Source organism: Mirounga leonina, unplaced genomic scaffold (assembly GCF_011800145.1).
Source record: "Mirounga leonina isolate KUSES-001 unplaced genomic scaffold, KU_Mleo_1.0 Mir_151, whole genome shotgun sequence".
Lineage (NCBI taxonomy): Eukaryota > Metazoa > Chordata > Mammalia > Carnivora > Phocidae > Mirounga > Mirounga leonina.
The window spans coordinates 36,343,647-36,365,019 of record NW_023270377.1 but is presented as its reverse complement, the minus strand read 5'-3'; the positions used below and the strand labels follow the sequence as shown (position 1 = coordinate 36,365,019).

General features: G+C 36.5%; 1 protein-coding gene across 2 annotated transcripts in view; it reads left to right on the top strand.

Annotated features, from left to right (window-relative positions):
* The window catches only part of PLCL1 (phospholipase C like 1 (inactive)), a 364,534-nt gene that overhangs the window by 264,783 nt on the left and 78,378 nt on the right, over positions 1–21,373 (top strand). For both annotated transcript variants that reach the window (XM_035007452.1, XM_035007451.1), the window contains exons 2-3: positions 13,930–16,404; positions 18,750–18,953. In XM_035007452.1, the coding sequence (XP_034863343.1) occupies positions 13,984–16,404; positions 18,750–18,953 (2,625 nt within the window). In that variant the 5' untranslated portion in view covers positions 13,930–13,983. The remainder of the gene's footprint in view (positions 1–13,929; positions 16,405–18,749; positions 18,954–21,373) is intronic.

The following is a 21,373-nucleotide window of genomic DNA, read 5'->3' as shown; positions in this document are numbered from 1 at the left end:
AATTTATAGGCATAATCTTATTGTTTTTCTCTTTTAACCATTTATTTATTGAAATACATTGATGGCATGCCTAATGTTGCTCCATTCTTACATTCCTGGAATAAAACCTTTCTTTTCGAAGAATTTGTTGCTCTTTTAATACATTGCCATGCTTTACTTATATTCTTAACTGAGATGTATCTAAAATTCTGTTTTGCAAGTTTATGCTTTTCAAAGTGCTTTAGCATGCTTTATTTCCTTGGATCCTTGAGATAGCCCTATGATTTCAGCTAGGAATTATATTCTTTTGACAAATAAAAACAATAGACAGAACTTTTGCACAAAAAGTCATGTAAGTAGGTGGAGATGGTGAGACTAAAATCCATTAGTCCCTAATCCAATGCTTTGGGGGGGGGAGGAATTTAATTATTTCAGTAATTTCTATCAAAAGGTATTTATGGGGTGCCTGGGTGGCTCAGTCGGTTAAGTGTCTGCCTTCGGCTCAGGTCATGATCCCAGAGTCCTGGGATCAAGTTTGGCATTGGCTCCCTGCTCTGCAGGGAGTCTGCTTCTCCTTCTGCCTGCTGCCCCGCCCCCCCCCCCCCGCTTGTACGCTCTCTCTCTCTCAAATAAATAAATAAAATCTTTAAAAAAAAGTTATTTATGGACTCTGAGTTTTATTATTACAAATAAAAGCTATCCTTCACAGTTTCCTTTTACATTTTTCTAAATTAAGACAATTATTTGTTCCACTTTGACCATGGCACCTTCACTGGGTATCAGTGGTTGGGCGGGGGGGAGGAATTCACCCTTAAAGTCTTTGTGCTGAGAATATGCATTCTCTGAGATCTGCCATCTGTTTGTTGCACACAGACAGATGCTAATGTTCAGTTAATCAGAGTCATACAATAAGGATTAAAGTGCTGGACGGTTCTAACCCATTCAGGAAGTTATGGATAAAACTTGAAACCTTTAATCAGATTCATCTTGATGTTCAGGTCAAGTTGGCTATTTGAGCCAAAGCTTTTATATCTCTAAGGTCATTAATCCTGAAGAGCATATTCAATTATCACTTAAAGAGAGAAAAAGCATTAAGAATGTGTTTGCACATTGCATTGGGTCAAGAGAATTTTTATTTTATTTGTATTTCATAGATCTATCCTTATAAAAAGCTTAGAGATTTCTTTTAGATATTTATTACAGAAAAATATTCAACTGGGAAGTTTAAAGTAATTTAAATGTAAGTTTTAGAATCTATAAAGACTTAATACAAGTGGAAGAAATGGTCCACTTGTTAACATATACATATATTTATTAAATGGCAGACTAGACTTCTCCAAGTCCAGGAAGAATGGATTTAGTCTATAAGTGAATTGTTTCTTAAGTTTGAATAGAATTGTGCTTTTATTAAATTGACATTTAATCTCCATGTCCCAAGTCACACAAATTTATAAAATGGTTTTTTAAAAATAAATTCATTGTTTTTAAATTTTCTGTACGATTTTTTTTAATGAGAAACCTACATGTATCTGTAACTATATAGTACAATGGCACTGATTCCATCTCTAAGAAATATTATTAATAGTTATGTTTTCTATATACCCTATTTGGAACTTATAAATGAGATATATATATATATATATATATATATATATATATATATATATACTCTGAAATCTTGTCCTTACCAAATATTGCACAAAAAACTATGAATTCCTAGAAGACCATTTTTTGAATTCTATTTTTGTTAATAAAACTTTATGCTATGAAGCAAGGCTGATTTTATCTCTTATTTCCATTTAATCTAATATAACTCTAAATGATTTTCTTTTTAAGTTGAGATATAATTGATATATAACATTGTATTAGTTTTAGGTGTAAAACATAATGATTTGATATATGTGTATTTGTGAAATGATTACTAAAATAAGTTTATTTAACATCCCTCACCACACAGTTACAATATTTTTCTTGTGATGAGAACTTTTAAGATCTACTCTCCTAGCAACTTTCAAATTCTGAATGATTTTTTTATTTCTATAAATGTTTCTAAAACTCGACTCTACTAACACCCTATGATAACAAATGGTAGAACTCTATAGTATTGAAATATACTTTTCACTTTTAAATATGCTTTATTCAAATTTAGGTGATTAGAGGAAATGCCAAAGTGACTAAAACCAGTGTCAATAATACATTGGTGTCTCATATTTGATGGTAAATATAACCCTTAAACATTGAAAAGTTACAACGAAGGACAAACTATTCTGTAAACTGGCTATTTAGCACCAAATGAAAAATAGAAAATTTTGTCAGGAACATTTTTGAAATAAACTCTGTTTAAGAATGTTCCATTCCTGTTGATAATTTGATTTTTCAGGTCAAGTAATTTAAGTAAATATGCAACATTAGTTGAATGAAAAAAATCATGCATGTATAATTATGCATTCAAAATTATCCCTAGATTTGAAGGCCTAACTCATTTTCAATTTCTGATGGATACCTTAATAAAGCATCGAGTTATGGGCTTATACCTATGAACTAATTAGGGCATTACGTTTAATCTCTACAATAATACATTGAAAGAGATGGATTAGATACAGGCATTGAAAGAATACGTTTACTTATTCTTCATTACAGAGACTTTCTTTAGGGACCCTGTCATGCTGTTTTCCATAAAGAGCACCTCCCAGGCATCCTCACACCAAAAACAACAAAGTCTGTGCTGCTATAAGTTCAGCCAGATCCTCAGGCCCTGCTGTGTGGGGAGTCTCGCAAGAGAGGACAGAATCCTGTCTCAGTCTCCAGGCCCACTTGGTTCTTGGCACCGATGAGTTGTATTGTTTTTGAGTGTGAGGTGGACATCTGTCTTAGAGGGACATGTCATTCCTCGGAGCCTGTTGAATAATTGTTAGGTATCTTTTATTGGTGTCCACTTCCCTTTGTTCATATTGGTGCTTCTAAGGCACAGCAATGTAACAAATTCTCCTGGGATTTATAATAAGCAAAACCATGTACTACATGCGACAGTTGGGGTTAGTTGAAAAAGGTCATGTTTTTGATTAGAAAAATGGGAGCGTTAATGCTCCTTGTAACTATATACACAGTAGTGGATCATGAAGGATACAAGCGGAGATTAGTAACATTTAAGTGAGAAACAAGGCCTTTTCCATGAAAACTGTTGACACTGTAAAGGAACATCTGTGCTTGTGGACTTGAGGGGAAAAAAGTTGAGAATACAAAGTCTGTCAGTCAGTAAGGTTTCACAACAAACAACCGCAGGGTTTGTGCCCTAATGCTGTAAGGGAAAACAGAAATGGCAGCAATCAATGAAACTATAGAAGGAATTGAACATCTGGAGACATGGGCTTCCGAAGCTGTTACCTGTCTGGTTTCCCTGTGGCTGGGTCTCCTCGCCTACATGGATGTAATTTCCGTACAGGTGAAAAAAAAAATCCAAACAAATGAAATAGTCTTTGATTTTACCCGTGACTGTTGATCTGCAATGAACAGTCAGTAATTTTTATTAGGTTTTAATGGTTTTGCTTCTTGAATGAATCAGAGATGAAGCATATAGAAAAAAGTACAGGGAGAGATAATTCTTCACCTTTACTGTTATTGAATAAACATCATATAAGTAGGTTTGTTTCAGATCTTTAATAAATAACATTTTAAGTATATAAATCAGGATATGATATTCTTTAAATTGTGACACAGAGAGGATATTTTGGTGTTATTTACTATTACTCTTACCATTTTTTTGAGTCAATTTCTTGCTAGTTTTTGTTAAAAATTTCAAACCAAAGCCTTGTTAGTTTGAGACAAACATTATTGTCTAGAGGAGGATAAAGAAACCTTTGTCTCAAAAATGAAAATCATAGAATGTGACTGCTTAATCTTGATTTTGCAATTCCAGTTATTTTAGCAGGCATTGTAAAATCATTAATCTACCGAAAATCCAGTACTATTCTGGTGAGTAAAATGCTTTGCAGTCTATTAGCAGTTACAGTGACCCTCCCCCTTATCCACAGGAGATATGTTCAAGGACCCCCAGTGGATGCCTGAAACCACAGATCGTACTGAATCTTATAGATAACTACGTTTTTTCCTATACACACATACCAATAATAAAGTTTAGTTTATACATTAGGTACAGTAAGAGATTAGCAATAATAACTAATAAAAAACAATTGTAACAACATAGTGTAATGAAAGCTATGTGAATGTGGTCTCTTAAAATATCTTATTGTGCTGTACTCACCCCTCTTCTTCCTGTGATGATTGTGCTATAATAAAATGCCCATATGATGAGATGAAGCGAGGTGAATGATGGAGGCATGGTGACATGGTTGTTAGGTTACTATTGACCTTCTGACAGTATGTCAGAAGGAAGATCATTTACTTCTATGCCATGCTTAACTGAAAAGTAAAACTGCAGATAAGGGGGACACCTTGCTAGGGAGCATGGCAACAGGATCTTGGTGTCACTAAGCCCGCTGATGCCATCTTCTGGGTTCCTGTAGCAAACTTTTACAAACCACACTGTTAGTGACAAGGTCTTTCTAGCACATCTAGGAATAACGGAGTTCTAGGTAGAGCTGTGTAATTTAAGATTTATTTTCCATGACATAAAATTATATGGAGGCTCCATGTGGAAGCTGTATTCATTTTCTTGTCAAATGGCAATGCTTTTAACATTATTTTTCTGAAGACCAGCTTTATAGATTTTGGACATTTCTTTGTTGCTTAGTTTGCGCCTTGTCTCTTTTTCATTATCTCAGTAAAGGCTCTAGTGTTAAAGATATAATAAATATATATAATTGATATAGTACTTCTTTTTCATATTGCCCTTATCAGCTTCTGTTCCCCTTTGTGGTCTTGGTTATCCAACATTCTTAATGTTATGTAAAGCTGCTTATTTATTTATTAAATGTTTGTGGATTTTATTTATTTTTTTATTTAGTAATCTTTACACCCAACGTGGGGCTCAAACTCACAATCCTCAGATCAGAGTCACATGCTCTACTGATGAACTAGCCAGGCACCCCTGTTTTTATCTATTTAGAAGCATTTGTTATATGCTTTTCTCGAATTATCAAATTTGATAATTTTTGTCATTGTTTTCCTAACTTTATCATTTATAAAAACCTGTATATTAAAAGAGTGATGGAGACAAAGCATTTATTCCAGGCAACATTAGTTTTGGGATTAATGATTATTCAAAGAACCAGTCACTAGGAGAGTGCCATAGTAGGTACTTGATCTTTGTATAATCAAATGCTCTATTTTGAAATAATATCTTGGACATGCATAATAAGACTCATACTTGCAGAAAGCCCTGGATAGAAACCATGTAGCGAAAGAGCTTGAGATAATAATTTTTATTGAGTCATTTCTCAACGAGTTCTGAGTGAATGATTGCAGTGAGATTTAGCACAAAGGCACCTTCCTCTGCTCAGCAAAACAAATCAGTGGTACTAAGAACCTACCCCGAAATGGACTTTCTACACTCTATGCCCATGTTTGCCTGTAGAATATCAGTTATTTTTGCTTTCAAATGAGAAGAGTCATATAAGAGAAGATGTTATTTCTTTTTTTAAGAGAAGATGTCATTTTAGAGAATATTTAGATTGTCACTGGCTTCCTAAAGTTCAACTAGTTTTCTATCTCTGCCACAGTGTATACATATCGGAGTAGGTTTCCTAAAGAAGATGGCTTTAGATCCATTTTATTAAATGGATCACCTTTTATAAATGAGATGCATGTTAAATACAGACATAAAACCTAATTTGTCAAGAGATATGTGCATGCATACCGTTAGCGTTGTCTTTAATTGATTCTTTAGTTGAATTATAAGGTGTTGTAGGGAATGAATATTTTCTTTATGGATAATAAAATAGCTATTCAGCTTCTTACCAGCTAGGCTTAGGGAGCCGCCAGGGAGAGCCAATGGTACACAAAGCTTGGGTCAGGCTCCACCCACTTCTCAGCAGTGATATCAGGACCTCTACCCCCACTGTGCCACATAGTGACTTTAGATGGGTCACGTGGTATTAATCATAAGAAGTCATGTCACCTGTTGGTGACTTTACATTACGTAATTTGAGTTTACTACGAGAAAATAGCTTTGGAAATTTTAACGGTATAATTCTACAGTTGCAACCTTCCCTTACCTGACACTTGATGGCAACAGGTATAGTGAGGATATAACCTCCCCACCTCCTTGAGTTCTGTGTGAAGAGTTAGGCCTTGTATGTGGGGCGTGGGCTTTCTCTAGATGGCCTAACTGCCAAACATGGATGTGGTTTCGGGCATTGGCACATTGAACAGGATATATTAGATGTATGTATATATTAGGTATTATATGTATATATATTAGACCTAAATTTCCATTCCTTGAGCTATCACTATTCCAAGTTAAGAAAGCCAGCATTTTTGGGACTAGCCTTCTCCTGGATGATCAGTTTTGGCCTCTGCCTGTTGTTCCAGTCTCCACTGGAGCCACTCTACCCCTCATTTATGCTAGAGTCATCCTGGCCTTCTTTCCCACCAAAGAACATTTATACCTGCTACTCCCTTTCCTTGAAACCCTTTGCTCTCACCCTCATCACTGTCCTCACCATCTTGAAGGCAAAGTAAGACATTCTCCCATGATGGGGCGCCTGGGTGGCTCAGTCAGTTTTGTATTTGCCTTCAGCTCAGGTCATGATCCCAGGGACCTGGGCTTGAGCCCCACGTTGGGCTCCCTGCTCAGTGGGGAGTCTGCTTCTCCCTCTTCCTCTGCCCGTCCCCCTGCTTGTGCTCTCTCTCTTTCTCTCCCTCTCTTGTTTTCTCTCAAATAAATAAATAAAATCTTAAAAAAAAAAGAAGACATTCTCTAATCAGAGTTACCAGCAGACATTTGAACAGCTAAATCCAGTAAGCCATCTTAACATCTTATTTTCTAGCACTCACTCCTTTAAGTCTATTCTTTGGCTTCTGTGAGGGGTCATGCTCCTTGTCCTCTTATTCCTCAAACTTTATATTTTAAGTCTTCTCCTCTGCCTAGTCTTTTCACCTAGATGGCCCATAGTCATCTAAAAATTCACCATGGCCCAAAGTAAACCCTGTTTCCATCCCACTTCACTTCTCCTGATAGTCCATATCTCAGCAATATTTCCATTCACTTTTCACTCAAACCAAAAACCTAGGAGTCATCCTAGACCCAGTGAAAGACTTTTGATTTTACCTCCTACTTTTTTGATACCTCTCACCTCTCTCCATTCCTTTTGCTAGTAATCTACTTCAGGCATTCACCATCTCTTTCCTTTAATGCGTCAGTAGTCACCTATGGCACCATCTTCAGTGTTGTCCATCTAGTGCACATCCAGAGTGATCTCTCTGAGATAAAAATTAGACTCTATCAGTTTCTTCAAAACTCTACAATGTGCTAGTCCCTAGCATGGAATAGGTATACTCATTATTGTTGGTTAAATGAATGAATGAATGAAGAATGGAAACTGAGGCCTCTCAATATCCGAAGTTGGGACTCATTTGGATTCTAGATTATATTGTCCACAATCCTTGGAAGACTTCATCTATCAACCAAATCTTTTTCTCTGAATTTTGCTTGAAAGTTCATAAAACAAGAATGAATAGTATAGTGTTATAGTTCATAGGTTGTCTGTAAGAACAAGATAGAATCCCTATGGTGAAAATAAGATTTATGTGCCTATATTTTTGCTTATCTTTTAATTATAATCTATTAAATTTTTATATAAAGACTTTCTTAAGAGAGCTCTTCAAAAATAAGTGTTTCCCCCCTCATACAAAAGAGAAAAGTGAATGTCACTTTAGTGTATCTGCATCTGTATAGCTGGATTTCTGCATTATGAAACAAGGATTCCTTTTGATCAGTCTGACAACTGGTGTTTGGATTGCTATTTTTTAAGGTTTGTAAATTTGTTCTGTTTTAACAAAGAATCATTTTGAAGTGTTCACTTAAGAACAACTAGCCAAAAAAATGAAAAGAATATGTGATGATATAATTTGATGTTTATACATGTTCATCAGGTGAGAGGTAGCAAACATAGATAGGATATTTCCTTTACTCTTAAATTTGTATACAATGCTTTAGTTTACTTTTTTTGTGTGTGGTAAAATTTATATAACATAAGATTTACCACTTCAACCATTTTTAAATGTACAGCCCTGTGGCATTAGGTACATTCATATTAGTGTGTTGCTTTAGTATACTTTTCTCTATAATTATTTTTATATAATTTTAAATATATTTTTGTATAATTTTTCTCTAAAATTATTATATTGAAATAATTCAATAGTTTCATTGTTGAGATCCAGGAATACTTGCATTGAATAAGCTGAGTTGCCTCTGCAGCTCATCAGTGTGTTACTGAAGAAAAATGATTTTATTTGTTGAGTGTTTGTTAAGGAACTTGCTGCGTACTCAGCCTTGTTGCGGTCAGAGAACAAATGCCAATGAGAACTTACAGAAACAGGTTTATCAATTTGGCTTATTAGAACTTTTTTTTTTAACAAAATAAAACATATTTGGGGAGCTATAAAGCTTTTACTGTTGTGTAAGAATCTCATTTAATCATGATTGGTGTCCTAGTTCTAATACTAGATTAACAGCAATGCTATAGAGAATAATGAATTTTAAAAAAATGGAAACAGCATTTGGCCATTTTCTCCTAGTATTTTGAGATTCTTTTTTTTTTTTTTGAAGATTTTATTTATTTGTCAGAGAGAGGGACAGAGAGAGCAAGATCTGGGATGCCTGGGTGGCTCATTGGTTAAGCATCTGCCTTTGGCTCAGGTCATGATCCCAGGGTCCTGGGATCTAGTCCCCCATCAGGCTCCTTGCTCAACTTCTCCCACTGCCTGTCATTCCGCCTGCTTGTGGTCTCTCTCTTTCTGAAAAATAAATAAATAAATAATATCTTTTAAAAAAATAAATGGAAAGTCCTCATACTTTATGATAATCTCCTTATAATAATGACCTTATGACTATAGGAGTCAATTCAATTATCTAGTGAGCTGGAAGATGACAAGAGCACACCTGAACCGACAACAAACTTTGGTTTCTCTTGGAAAGTGCCAAAAGCACCTGTCTTTCCATTATATAGATAACTGCAGTGGATTTTCTCTCATTCCATCATCAGATATTTTTTGTATTTATCAACAGGAAGATCTATTACCAACACTTCAATTTTTTTCATTTGGGGATATCTCCTGTCTGTTTACCTGAACAGTCCCCCTCCTCCACCACCAATCTGCCAAGATCTTCTTGAGGGAAACACAGATGTGGGGCTATGGGCTCGGCAAAGAAGCCATGGTGGTGATGAAGCTCAGGAGGAGATTTGGAATTGTTCATCTTCCTTGTCCACTCAATACAATCCCACCCACCTTTCCCTCTCAGCTTTTCAGAGCTAATGCATAGCATGACCATTGAAAACAAACAGAAATATCGGAGTCCTGAAACTTTTCCAGCATATTTTGAATAGAAATAATCTTGACTCTAGTCAGTAGCAGACAAGCTAATTATTTGTTCACATGTGTTTTTGCCAGTTTTTGGCTCATTTGGGGGCTTGTAATAATTTTGGAGTTTGTCCTTCGTGAGTTGAAACCTAAGAGTGTATCTTTTCTGCTGGTTCCATGTTTTAAGGCATTTTGGGATAAGTTTTGTAATCATGTGGGAATTAGAGGTCAAAACAGGAAATAAGCATTTTGGAGCAGGTCAATTCTTTCCTAGGCTAGATAGAAAACATTTATCTCTTGAAGGCTTATCTTACTAGGAGAGAAAGTCTTGATTTAAGGAGATACCACCACAGAGAAGAGAGGCTTGTAAGAGAAAGCTCTTCTGATAACAGTACTTTTGTTCTTGTGAACAGTGGTTCAAGTCAAGAGTGAAGCGTTAAGACTGTGAAGGTTGGTGTGGTACCAAACGTCGGGCACAGGAACTACATACATGCATTTACAGCAACACTAATTTCCCACTTAAGGTTTGTTAGCAACTATTAGAGGTTTTATAATTCTGTTGACTATAATCTTTCTTAGAAGATGATCTGATTTATATAAAAATAATTTTTTTGGTGAAAGGTCTCATTAGTTTAAAAGCCTAGTCAAATGGTAGCTTTAAAAGCTGAGTCACAGTCTAGTATACTATCACAATTCACAGTTTCCCTCTTTATTTTACTTGGTAGAGTAACCTTTTTTCAGCAGTGCCATTAGGTGCCTGCCTTCATGGTGTGGAAAAATACACACATACATCTGAGATTTTTGAGCATGTGGGTTGTGATGAATTTCAATGTGTTCTAATAGTGCAACTGCATATAAACAGCTGAAGATTTATACTTGTTTTTTAACTTAAGGATGAGGAAATTGACTACTATGGGATAATTAAAAATAACAACTCTCTGGAAAAGTAAGAGCTAAATTGTTAAATGCCAGGGCATCAAGAAGCAATATTCTGTAATCTATACAGAATTCTTTTTTATTCTGTAAATTGGGTAATATATATCTTTGTCACTTGAAGATCAGATATATATTTGAGTTAATGAATCATCCCACCAACATTCCATAACTAAAGCAAATTTTGTTTTCTTTTCACGGGCAAGGTTTTAGTCAATTGAATAATAAATCATCCTGCCTTTTCCTGAATCACAGGATAAGGAGGCTCTTATAGGCAGGATCACAATTAAATAAGGCCTTAGGGGAGATGTTCTACCCTGTTTTAAAAGAATGCCAGTGAAGGAGACAACCCAGACTACTTTGGTCATACTTCTCAGGGCTTAAAATAGCAATATCATGTGTCTGTTTTAAAATATTTTCTGTTTATCGCTGAAGATTTGTCTTAAATGCTCAGAGGTCAAGAATGAATCAACTTCTTGATAACCCCCAATATCCTGGTCAGGTCCTGCAGTGACCAGGTGTATGAAGAAATGTACTTCTTTCAAAAAGAGTAACCTTATAAGCACTTACAGTTTACAAAGAATATTCACAAACACTTTTTCTTTTGAGTCTTTCAGCAACACTATTATATAAAAGAATTATTGATTCCTATTGAAAAGCAGAAATTAAGATTCAGAGAGGCTAAGTGACTTACCCAAGGTCATAGATCTACTGAACGGAATAATCACAGCTTGAGACTAGTTAGTTTTGCATAAGGACATTGCCTTTTGCATTCCACACTTTGCTGCCTCTTTGATACGCTTATAAAATCAGGCACCGTAAACATGCCTTAAGGTGTGTTTGGGAAATTTGTTCCTGGGAGAATTATCTGAGTCGATGATCTGGTTGCGAGCATTATTAACTTTAATCTATGGTCTGAACAGAAGGAAGTATAAAAAAAATCCAGTTTTAAGTGGCATTGGTCAGATGTTCAGTGTAAATGAATTAGGAGTGATCGACATAGCGGAGAGTTTGGGACTAAGATGACATCTATTATCTTATGAATATAAGGACCAGACCTGTAATTTGAGAAAGACAATATGTGAGAAGGCCTAGATACACCCAAGAAGGAAACAGTCACAAGGAATAATTAACCTGCTTAAGGCACACTAATCTGAACAGAGAAGGTCTAATGCCCTGTCAACACTGTTGTTCAGCAAAGGGCGAAGTGGGCTGAGGACATAGGGATTCTTTGGGAGTAAGATCCAATGACACTTAAAGAGAGGGGGAAAAGGCGAGGTGCAAGTGTTCTCTGTGAAATTCTATGGCAGACAGCTTGGAAATGTAATTTACATTGGGAGAACATTAAAAGTTAGTGGAACCATTCAGATTTCTGTTTGGTTCTATGCTGTGGCTGCTAATAGCATTATACCGAAATGCAGGTATTGGTTCTCATAAAGTTCATCCAAACTGTTTACCTTAGTCTGAAAATTTGCTCTAGTTAGAGTCATTTGTCTATTGTTAGCTCTCAGTCTGACTTTCAAGACACTTACATTCTTCAAAATAGTCTGAGGAAAAAAAGTGACTTTTAGTTAAGTTTTATTGTCAGTCCTTTTTAAAAAAAAATTTTTTTTTATTAACATATAATATATTATTTGTTTCAGGGGTACAGGTCTGTGATTCATCAGTCTTACACAATTCACAGCACTCACCATAGCACATACCATCCCCAGTGTCCATCACCCAGCCACCCCATTCCTCCCACCCCCCTCCACTCCAGCAACCCTCAGTTTGTTTCCTGAGATTAAGAGTCTCTTATGGTTTGTCTCCCTCTCTGGTTTTGCCTTGTTTCATTTTTCCCTCCCTTCCCCTATGATCCTCTGCCTTGTTTCTGAAATTCCTTCTATCAGTGAGATCATATGATACTTGTCTTTCTCTGATTGACTTATTTTGCTTAGCATAATACCCTCTAGTTCCATCCACGTTGTTGCAAATGGCAAGATTTCATTTTTTTGATGGCTGTATAATATTTCATTGTATATATATACCACATCTTTTTTTTTTTTTAAAGATTTTATTTATTTGAGAGAGAGAGAATGAGAGACAGAGAGCATGAGAGGGAAGAGGGTCAGAGGGAGAAGCAGACCCCCCGCCGAGCAGGGAGCCCGATGTGGGACTTGATCCCGGGACTCCAGGATCATGACCTGAGCCGAAGGCAGTCGCTTAACCCACTGAGCCACCCAGGCGCCCTATACCACATCTTTTTTTTTTTTTTTTTTTTTTAAAGATTTTATTTATTTGACAGAGAGAGACACAGTGAGAGAGGGAACACAAGCAGGGGGAGTGGGAGAGGGAGAAGCAGGCTTCCCGCCGAGCAGGGAGCCCGATGCAGGGCTCGATCCCAGGACCCTGGGATCACGACCTGAGTCGAAGGCAGATGCTTAACGACTGAGCCACCCAGGCGCCCCTATACCACATCTTCTTTATCCATTCATCTGTTGATGGACATCTAGGCTCTTTCCATAGTTTTGCCATTGTGGACATTGCTGCTATAAACATTGGGGTGCACATGCCCCTTTGGATCACTACATTTGTATCTTTGGGGTAAATACCCAGTAGTGCAATTGCTGAGTTGTAGGGTAGCTCTATTTTCAACTTTTTGAGGAACTTCCATACTGTTTTACAGAGTGGCTGCACCAGCTTGCATTCCCACCAACAGTAGGAGGGTTCCCCTTTTTCTGCATCCTCCCCAACATCTGTCGTTTCCTGACTTGTTAATTTTAGCCATTCTGACTGGTGTGAGGTGGTATCTCATTGAGGTTTTGATTTGGATTTCCCTGATGCCAAGCGATGTTGAGCACTTTTTCATGTGTCTGTTGGCCATTTGGATGTCTTCTTTGGAAAAATGTCTGTTCATGTCTTCTGCCCATTTCTGGATTGGATTATTTGTTTTTTGGGTGTTGATTTGATAAGTTCTTTATAGATTTTTAGATACTAGCCTTTTATCTGTTATGTCATTTGCAAATATCGTCTCCCATTCTGTCCATTGTCTATTTCCAGTCCTTTTTGATGAAAAGCATATGAAGGCGCAAAAATCTTTTATTTGGACTAGTTTTAAGTTTAAAACTTAAACTGTTGCTTAGTATAAATGAGGAAAACTTTTTTTTTTTAATGAGGAAAACTTTTTAAAGAAATCCAGCATTATTTCTTTCACATATCTGTAGGGATTTGAGCTAGGTTGTTAAAGTACCAACATGTAGAGGTTCTTAGGAAATCTGCTTTAATGAACAAATGAGTGATTCGTAGTTAACTTAATAGTTTATTTTATTTCAAAGAACACCAGGCATTTGAAAAATAAGTTTTTTTTTCTGAACCTAATAATATCAATTTTCTCAGCAATTCTTCTTTTTCTGGAACAGTGAAAATGTGTATTTTAAGCTAGCTTCTAGGTCTAAATAATTATAATATCTGAGTGGAGCCTGAGGAGTTCATAGAGTGTTACTGAATTTGTCTTTTTTCTAAGGAAAATTGATTCATTATTTTCAAATTACTTTACAGGATCCTTCAAACCAAAAATGTGGTGGAAGAAAGAAAACAGTGTCTTTCAGCAGCATGCCATCGGAAAAGAAAATTAGCAGTGCGAGTGACTGCATCAGCTTCATGCAAGCTGGCTGCGAATTAAAGAAGGTCCGGCCAAATTCTCGTATTTATAACCGTTTTTTCACTCTGGACACAGACCTCCAAGCTCTTCGCTGGGAACCTTCCAAGAAAGACCTTGAGAAAGCTAAGCTTGACATTTCTGCTATAAAAGAGATCAGACTGGGGAAGAACACAGAAACATTTAGAAACAATGGCCTCGCTGACCAGATTTGTGAGGACTGTGCCTTTTCTATACTCCATGGGGAAAACTATGAGTCTCTGGACCTAGTTGCCAATTCAGCAGACGTAGCAAATATCTGGGTGTCAGGTTTACGGTACCTGGTTTCTCGAAGTAAGCAACCCCTTGACTTTATGGAGGGCAACCAGAACACACCAAGGTTCATGTGGTTGAAAACAGTGTTTGAAGCGGCAGATGTTGATGGGAATGGGATTATGTTGGAAGACACCTCTGTGGAGTTGATAAAACAACTCAACCCTACCTTGAAGGAATCCAAGATCAGATTAAAGTTTAAAGAAATCCAGAAGAGCAAAGAAAAACTAACCACCCGAGTGACGGAAGAGGAATTTTGTGAGGCTTTTTGTGAACTTTGCACCAGGCCGGAAGTATATTTCTTACTGGTCCAGATATCTAAGAACAAAGAATATTTGGATGCCAATGATCTCATGCTCTTTTTAGAAGCTGAGCAAGGAGTCACCCATATTACTGAGGATATGTGCTTAGACATTATTCGGAGATATGAACTTTCTGAAGAGGGTCGTCAAAAAGGGTTTCTTGCAATTGATGGCTTTACCCAGTATCTGTTGTCACCAGAATGTGACATTTTTGATCCTGAGCAAAAAAAGGTTGCCCAAGATATGACCCAGCCACTATCTCACTACTATATCAATGCTTCGCACAACACCTATCTCATAGAAGACCAGTTCAGGGGGCCGGCTGATATTAATGGGTATGTTAGAGCTTTGAAAATGGGCTGTCGAAGCATTGAACTTGATGTTAATGATGGTTCAGACAATGAGCCGATCCTTTGTAATCGAAATAATGTGACGACCCATCTTTCCTTTCGAAGTGTCATAGAGGTGATAAATAAATTTGCCTTCGTTGCTTCCGAATACCCACTCATTCTTTGCCTGGGAAATCACTGCTCCCTACCACAGCAAAAGATAATGGCTCAACAGATGAAGAAGATCTTTGGTGATAAGCTCTATACTGAGGCACCTTTGCCATCAGAAACCTACCTCCCATCACCAGAAAAATTGAAAAGAATGATTATTGTGAAAGGAAAGACATTGCCTTCTGACCCAGATGTTTTGGAAGGAGAAGTAACAGATGAAGATGAAGAAGCGGAAATGTCTCGAAGGCTGTCGGTAGATTACAATGGCGAGCAGAAACAAATCCTCCTGTGTAGGGAACTCTCCGATTTGGTATCCATCTGCAAGTCTGTTCAGTATAGGGATTTTGAACTGTCTATGAAAAGCCAAAACTATTGGGAAATGTGTTCATTTAGCGAAACAGAGGCCAGCCGAATTGCAAATGAGTACCCAGAGGATTTTGTAAATTATAATAAGAGATTCTTATCGAGAATCTATCCAAGTGCCATGAGGATCGATTCCAGTAACTTGAATCCACAGGACTTTTGGAATTGTGGCTGTCAGATTGTGGCAATGAATTTTCAGACTCCAGGTCCAATGATGGACCTTCACACAGGCTGGTTTCTTCAAAACGGAGGCTGTGGTTATGTTCTAAGGCCATCCATCATGCGAGATGAAGTTTCTTACTTCAGTGCAAACACCAAGGGCATTGTACCTGGGGTGTCTCCTCTCGTTCTTCATATCAAGATCATCAGTGGTCAGAATTTTCCAAAGCCCAAAGGAGCTTGTGCCAAAGGAGATGTCATAGATCCCTACGTTTGTATAGAGATACATGGAATTCCAGCAGACTGTTCAGAACAAAGAACTAAAACTGTCCAACAGAACAGTGATAACCCTATTTTTGATGAAACTTTTGAGTTTCAAGTAAACCTACCTGAGCTGGCCATGATTCGTTTTGTCGTTCTGGACGATGACTACATTGGGGATGAGTTTATAGGACAATATACGATACCGTTTGAATGTTTGCAGCCTGGATATCGGCATGTTCCCCTGCGCTCTTTTGTGGGTGACATCATGGAGCATGTAACCCTTTTTGTCCACATAGCAATAACTAATCGAAGTGGAGGAGGAAAGGCACAGAAGCGCAGCCTGTCAGTGAGAATGGGGAAGAAAGTTCGAGAATATACTATGCTCAGGAATATCGGCCTTAAGACCATAGATGACATCTTTAAAATAGCAGTTCATCCCTTACGAGAAGCCATAGATATGAGAGAAAATATGCAGGTAGGAAAAATCCCAAGCTCTTCTTCCCTGCCCCTATTTCTTCCTACCTCTCCCTTACTGGTGAACACTGTGTTTTACTAGTGATCTGATTCCTCAAAAAATTATCAGAAAAGTTGTATAAACCCATGTACCACTGAAGTAAGTGTTGTCTGTGATAAAGCAGATATATTTTATGTACCTAATTGTGAACGAATGCTGTGTTAAATTTGGCCTGAACTAAACCAGTTAATATAAATGTTTTATAGATCCATTAAATATCCCTGCCACATAACCAATATGGGGTTGTGTATATGAAACAATGTAAACAAAATGGAATATAAAATATTATATGTATGTGCAATATATATAATATATATATATAGACTATACTAATTACAAGTATATATGTTAAATATTTGCAGATATGAACATGAAAGGGAATTTGAAGTCATAGAAACAAATGTAATGCTTATTAGGTTATTTTAGTTGTTTAAGTGTATGACAACAACAATAATAAATTACTCCCCACAAGAACAAACACAACTAAACAAACAATAGTCAGCACTTGAACTTGTTGAAAACTATGTGGTCTTCTCTTAGAAAAGTGGTTTAATTGAAAGAACCTGGATTCTGGCTTAAATTCTATCCCCTTGTGATCTTGAGCAAGTTATTTCAGATCTCTGATCATCAGTTTTCTCCACATAAGGTAAGAAAAATAGTAATACATCACAGAATTATTATCAGAATTAAATGACAATGTATGTAAATCGCCCACTCCTGGCATGTGGAAATTCAATGTTAGTTTCTTTTCCTTCATTAATGCTTGAAATCATAGATGGTTGCCAATTTCTTTCTTGAATACTATAGAATATATCTATTCTAGGGTAATGTTACTGAGAAACAACCAAACAACAAATACTAAGTTCCTGCAATGTGCAAAGAGGTGTTGGTTGGCAGAAAAAGTAGCAGTCTGAGAACAAAACAAGAGAGGAATATTTTTCAATGCAGTTTATTTGCTCCTTTAGCTAACATTTTAATGGTAATTCTCACCAAACAATCCCTACTTTCAAGATAGAAAACAAGCTTGAAGAAGTTAAGTGATTTCCCAAATATTGCAGTTAGTAAATAGGAATGTTGGTCTTTAAATCCAGAATGGCCTACTACCAAAACTCATGATCATTCATGGTTTTTAGTCATGTGATGCTGAATCTCAAACCCATCATTTGGTGAAGACTTTATTTTTACATTATTTCACAGACAAATTCCAGAAAAGACTTAAAATCAATTTTAAATAGCTGAAGTGGTGGAAAACAGTATGGTACATAATTCACACAGAAGTACTTAGATTGTAAGCATTTTATTTGAAGTGGTTGCCTTAGCCACTATTTTAAAAATAGGTTCCAAATATTACCATTTTCTGACTTTTTCTGACATAATTCAAAACTATTATAAATCCCTGTATTAGATTACTTATACATCATTTCTACATCTTACTTTACATATTAGAAATCAATTTTATTTATTTCTGTGTAATTCTTGAAATATATCCTTTACACATACTATGTTTTTAAAATGCATCGTAAGGAGAGTTGGTTATGGATAAAGTTTTTTTCCAGGTAATACTGATAATTTATATCACCTTAACATAAAGTCTTTTGGGTTAAGGATTATTTGGAGCCTAATCAGTAGAAAAATGAAATACCATCATTGTCGCTAAATTCATTTGACATATAATAGGTTAGGTATTGCTCGCTGTTAATAAAATATGAAATAGTTACAATTTCTATTTCAAATGAATTTTAAAAACCTGTAAAACATGGACAAATGTAGCTCTACATGAAATTTGTTTTAGTATGTGCATCTGTCAGGTGCATTTCTGATGGGATGACAGAGAAATACAATTGATGGTTAGTCGAATGCACATCTGTGAGTAATTGCAGCCTGCTACCTTGAGGGGAAAAGCCCGAAGGAGATGTACTCCAATGTATAATCACTGGCATGTTTTTATGATCATCATGATACAAATCGAATAAGATATTCACAACCAGCCAAGGCTAATTTGTGTGAATATTCCAATGCTCTGTTTTGAAAAGCACTGTGTAGCCTTGGTTCACAATCAGCTTTGCTTTATGGCACTTTTGTGGCAGTTGCTAAAAATTGACAAAGATGAAGTATGATAGTGAATTAGTTCTGTGTGCTTTCTTGGTGCACGTTACACTTCTGGTTGATTATAATCCAGTTTCCTCCAAATTACATATGTATCAGAGGGTATACTTTTAATGAATATACTTTTGTGTAAACCTAGAAGTGCTGGGGGTGATGTGTCATGTGGTCAGAAGTCTAATTGCATGTTTGCTTCCCCACAGAATGCCATAGTGTCTATTAAGGAACTGTGTGGACTTCCTCCAATTGTCAGTCTGAAACAGTGCCTGTTGACCCTGTCCTCTCGGCTCATCACCAGTGATAATACTCCTTCAGTCTCTCTTGTGATGAAAGACAACTTTCCTTATCTGGAGCCTCTGGGGGCAATTCCAGATGTGCAGAAAAAAATGCTGGCTGCTTATGATCTGGTAGGAAATTGTGACTCTAGATTTCTTATCTGTGTGTGTGGGGGGCTGGGGGGGAAGTCATCTAGCAGGGACTCTTTTGTAGAACTCTAATGAATAAATCACATTGGGAGTAGCAGGCAGACCTGGCCCGCTCAGCTTCCCTTAAGGCCCAGGGAAGACTTCTGGGGCAATGCTTTGAACCCAGAGCCCCACAAATTACAAACAGAAATTCTCTGCATTAGTAAGGAATGAATTATTAAGTCTTCAAAAATATACACAATTTCTAATCATCTAAATGACTTTGGCCTGCAACATAACCATTTAATTGTGTACCTGTAAGAAATGAACATATGCTTCTCAGTGCTGCCTTATGATATTTGCGACAAAATATTTCTCTGGAATTTGTATTTCTTTTTTCTTAAGATTTTATTTTTTTTTTGAGAGGGAGAGAGAGCACAGAGCACAAGTAGTGGGAGGGGCAGAGGAAGGGGGAGAAGCAGACTCCCTACTGAGCAGGGAGCCAGATGCAGGGGCTCTATCCTAGGACCTCGGGTATCATGACCTGAACCAAAGGCAGACCCTTAACCGACTGAGCCACCCAGGCGCCCCTGGAATTTGTATTTCTAAGCTAACACTGTTAAATGATTTTTCTGAATGTATAATGTAATTTATGTCGTAATTAAGTTTAAGAATAATTATATTTTTGCCTCCTAATTCCATAAAAAATTAAGGAGCAAATGAAAATCTTGAAAAATTTGTAACATATATACCAGATAAAGTGTAACTATCCTTAAAATAGAAAGTGCACTTAAAAATCAGTAAGAAGGGTCACCTGGGTGGCTCAGTCGGTTAAGCAGCTGACTCCTGATTGTGGCTCAGGTCATGATCTCAGGGTCCTGGAATGGAGCCCACTAGGGAGTCTACTTCAAGATTCTCTCTCTCCCTCTGCCCCTCCCTCTGCTTGTTCACTCTCTCTCTCTCTAAAAAATAAATTGTTGATGAAAAAGAAATCAGTAAGAAAAAATATGGAGAAAAAAATCTTACATCAATTAAGTTTAAGTACAGCTTGATAAAACAAACAGTGCAACACAATCATGGCTTAAAAATACAGTTTTACTCTTTCAAATAAAAATCTGGAGACCAACCTTCCAAGATGGAACTTCTGTAAAGTTCTTAGGAACCTAGGCTCCCTCTAGTTTTCTGCTCTCCCATCTCTATAGTGTGACCCTTATCCTTATGGTCCAAAATGGCTGCTGAAGCTCCAACCATAACATCTGCATTCAACCATCAAGAATGATGAAGAGAAAAAGAGGGCATATCTTTTGCCTTTAAGGACATTTCTCCAAAATAGCATAGATCATTTTTGCTTATATTTCATCAGCCTAGAGTTAATACATAGCTACACTTAGCTGCAAAGAAGAATGGGAAATGTCTTTATTTCAAGGGGCTATGTGCCCAACTAAAAGTTATCTCTTCTGTTACTAAGAAATAGAGAGAGGAGAGTTATTAGGGGATAACAAATATTCTTTGCTTCAGAGGTGAACAGGCAATTCATGTATCTCTTCCCCCCTAAAAAAATGAAAATCTAAAAACATATTTAACCTTAAAATAAGTTTTTAATTAAAGATATTAAAGAAATGTAGTAAAATATTCCCTCTCTCATTGGCACTAAAAAAATAGTACCTCTGATAGAGAATTTAAGGTAATGGATACTCTCATCCATTTACCTCTACTAGGAAAATAAACTGGCATAATTTTGGGGGAGATAAATTTGGCAATATAATTTAAAATGTTTTTCCCACTTGATTTATGTATTTGTTTTCTGAATTTATGTTAAGGCAATAGTGATATACATAAACATTTATGTTTAATGTCAACATAGAACTATTAGTTAAAATATAGTAAACCAATATTATGGACTCTTTTGAAGCCATTAAAATCATGCATTAGAAGAATATTTAATGGTATGGAAAACTTCTCATAACATATTTTGTGAAAAAGTCCAGCTACAAAAAAAATATACACTATAGGATTTAAATTGTATTTATATGTATACACATCACACATCTAAACTGTTAGCAGAATATTAATAGTGATTATTTTTAAGTAAGGAAAATGAACTTTATTTTCTTGTTTATGTTTTTCTATTTTCTTTTTTTAAAAATTTTTTTTATTCTTATGTTAATCCCCATACATTACATCATTAGTTTTAGATGAAGTGTTCCATGATTCATTGTTTGTGCACAACACCCAGTGCTCCATGCAGAATGTGCCCTCCTCAATACCCACCACCAGGCTAACCCATCCTCCCACCCCCCTCCCCTCTAGAACCCTCAGTTTGTTTTTCAGAGTCCATCGTCTCTCATGGTTCGTCTACCCCTCCGATTTCCCCCGCCTCATTCTTCCCCTCCCGCTACCTTCTTCTTCTTCTTTTTTTTTTT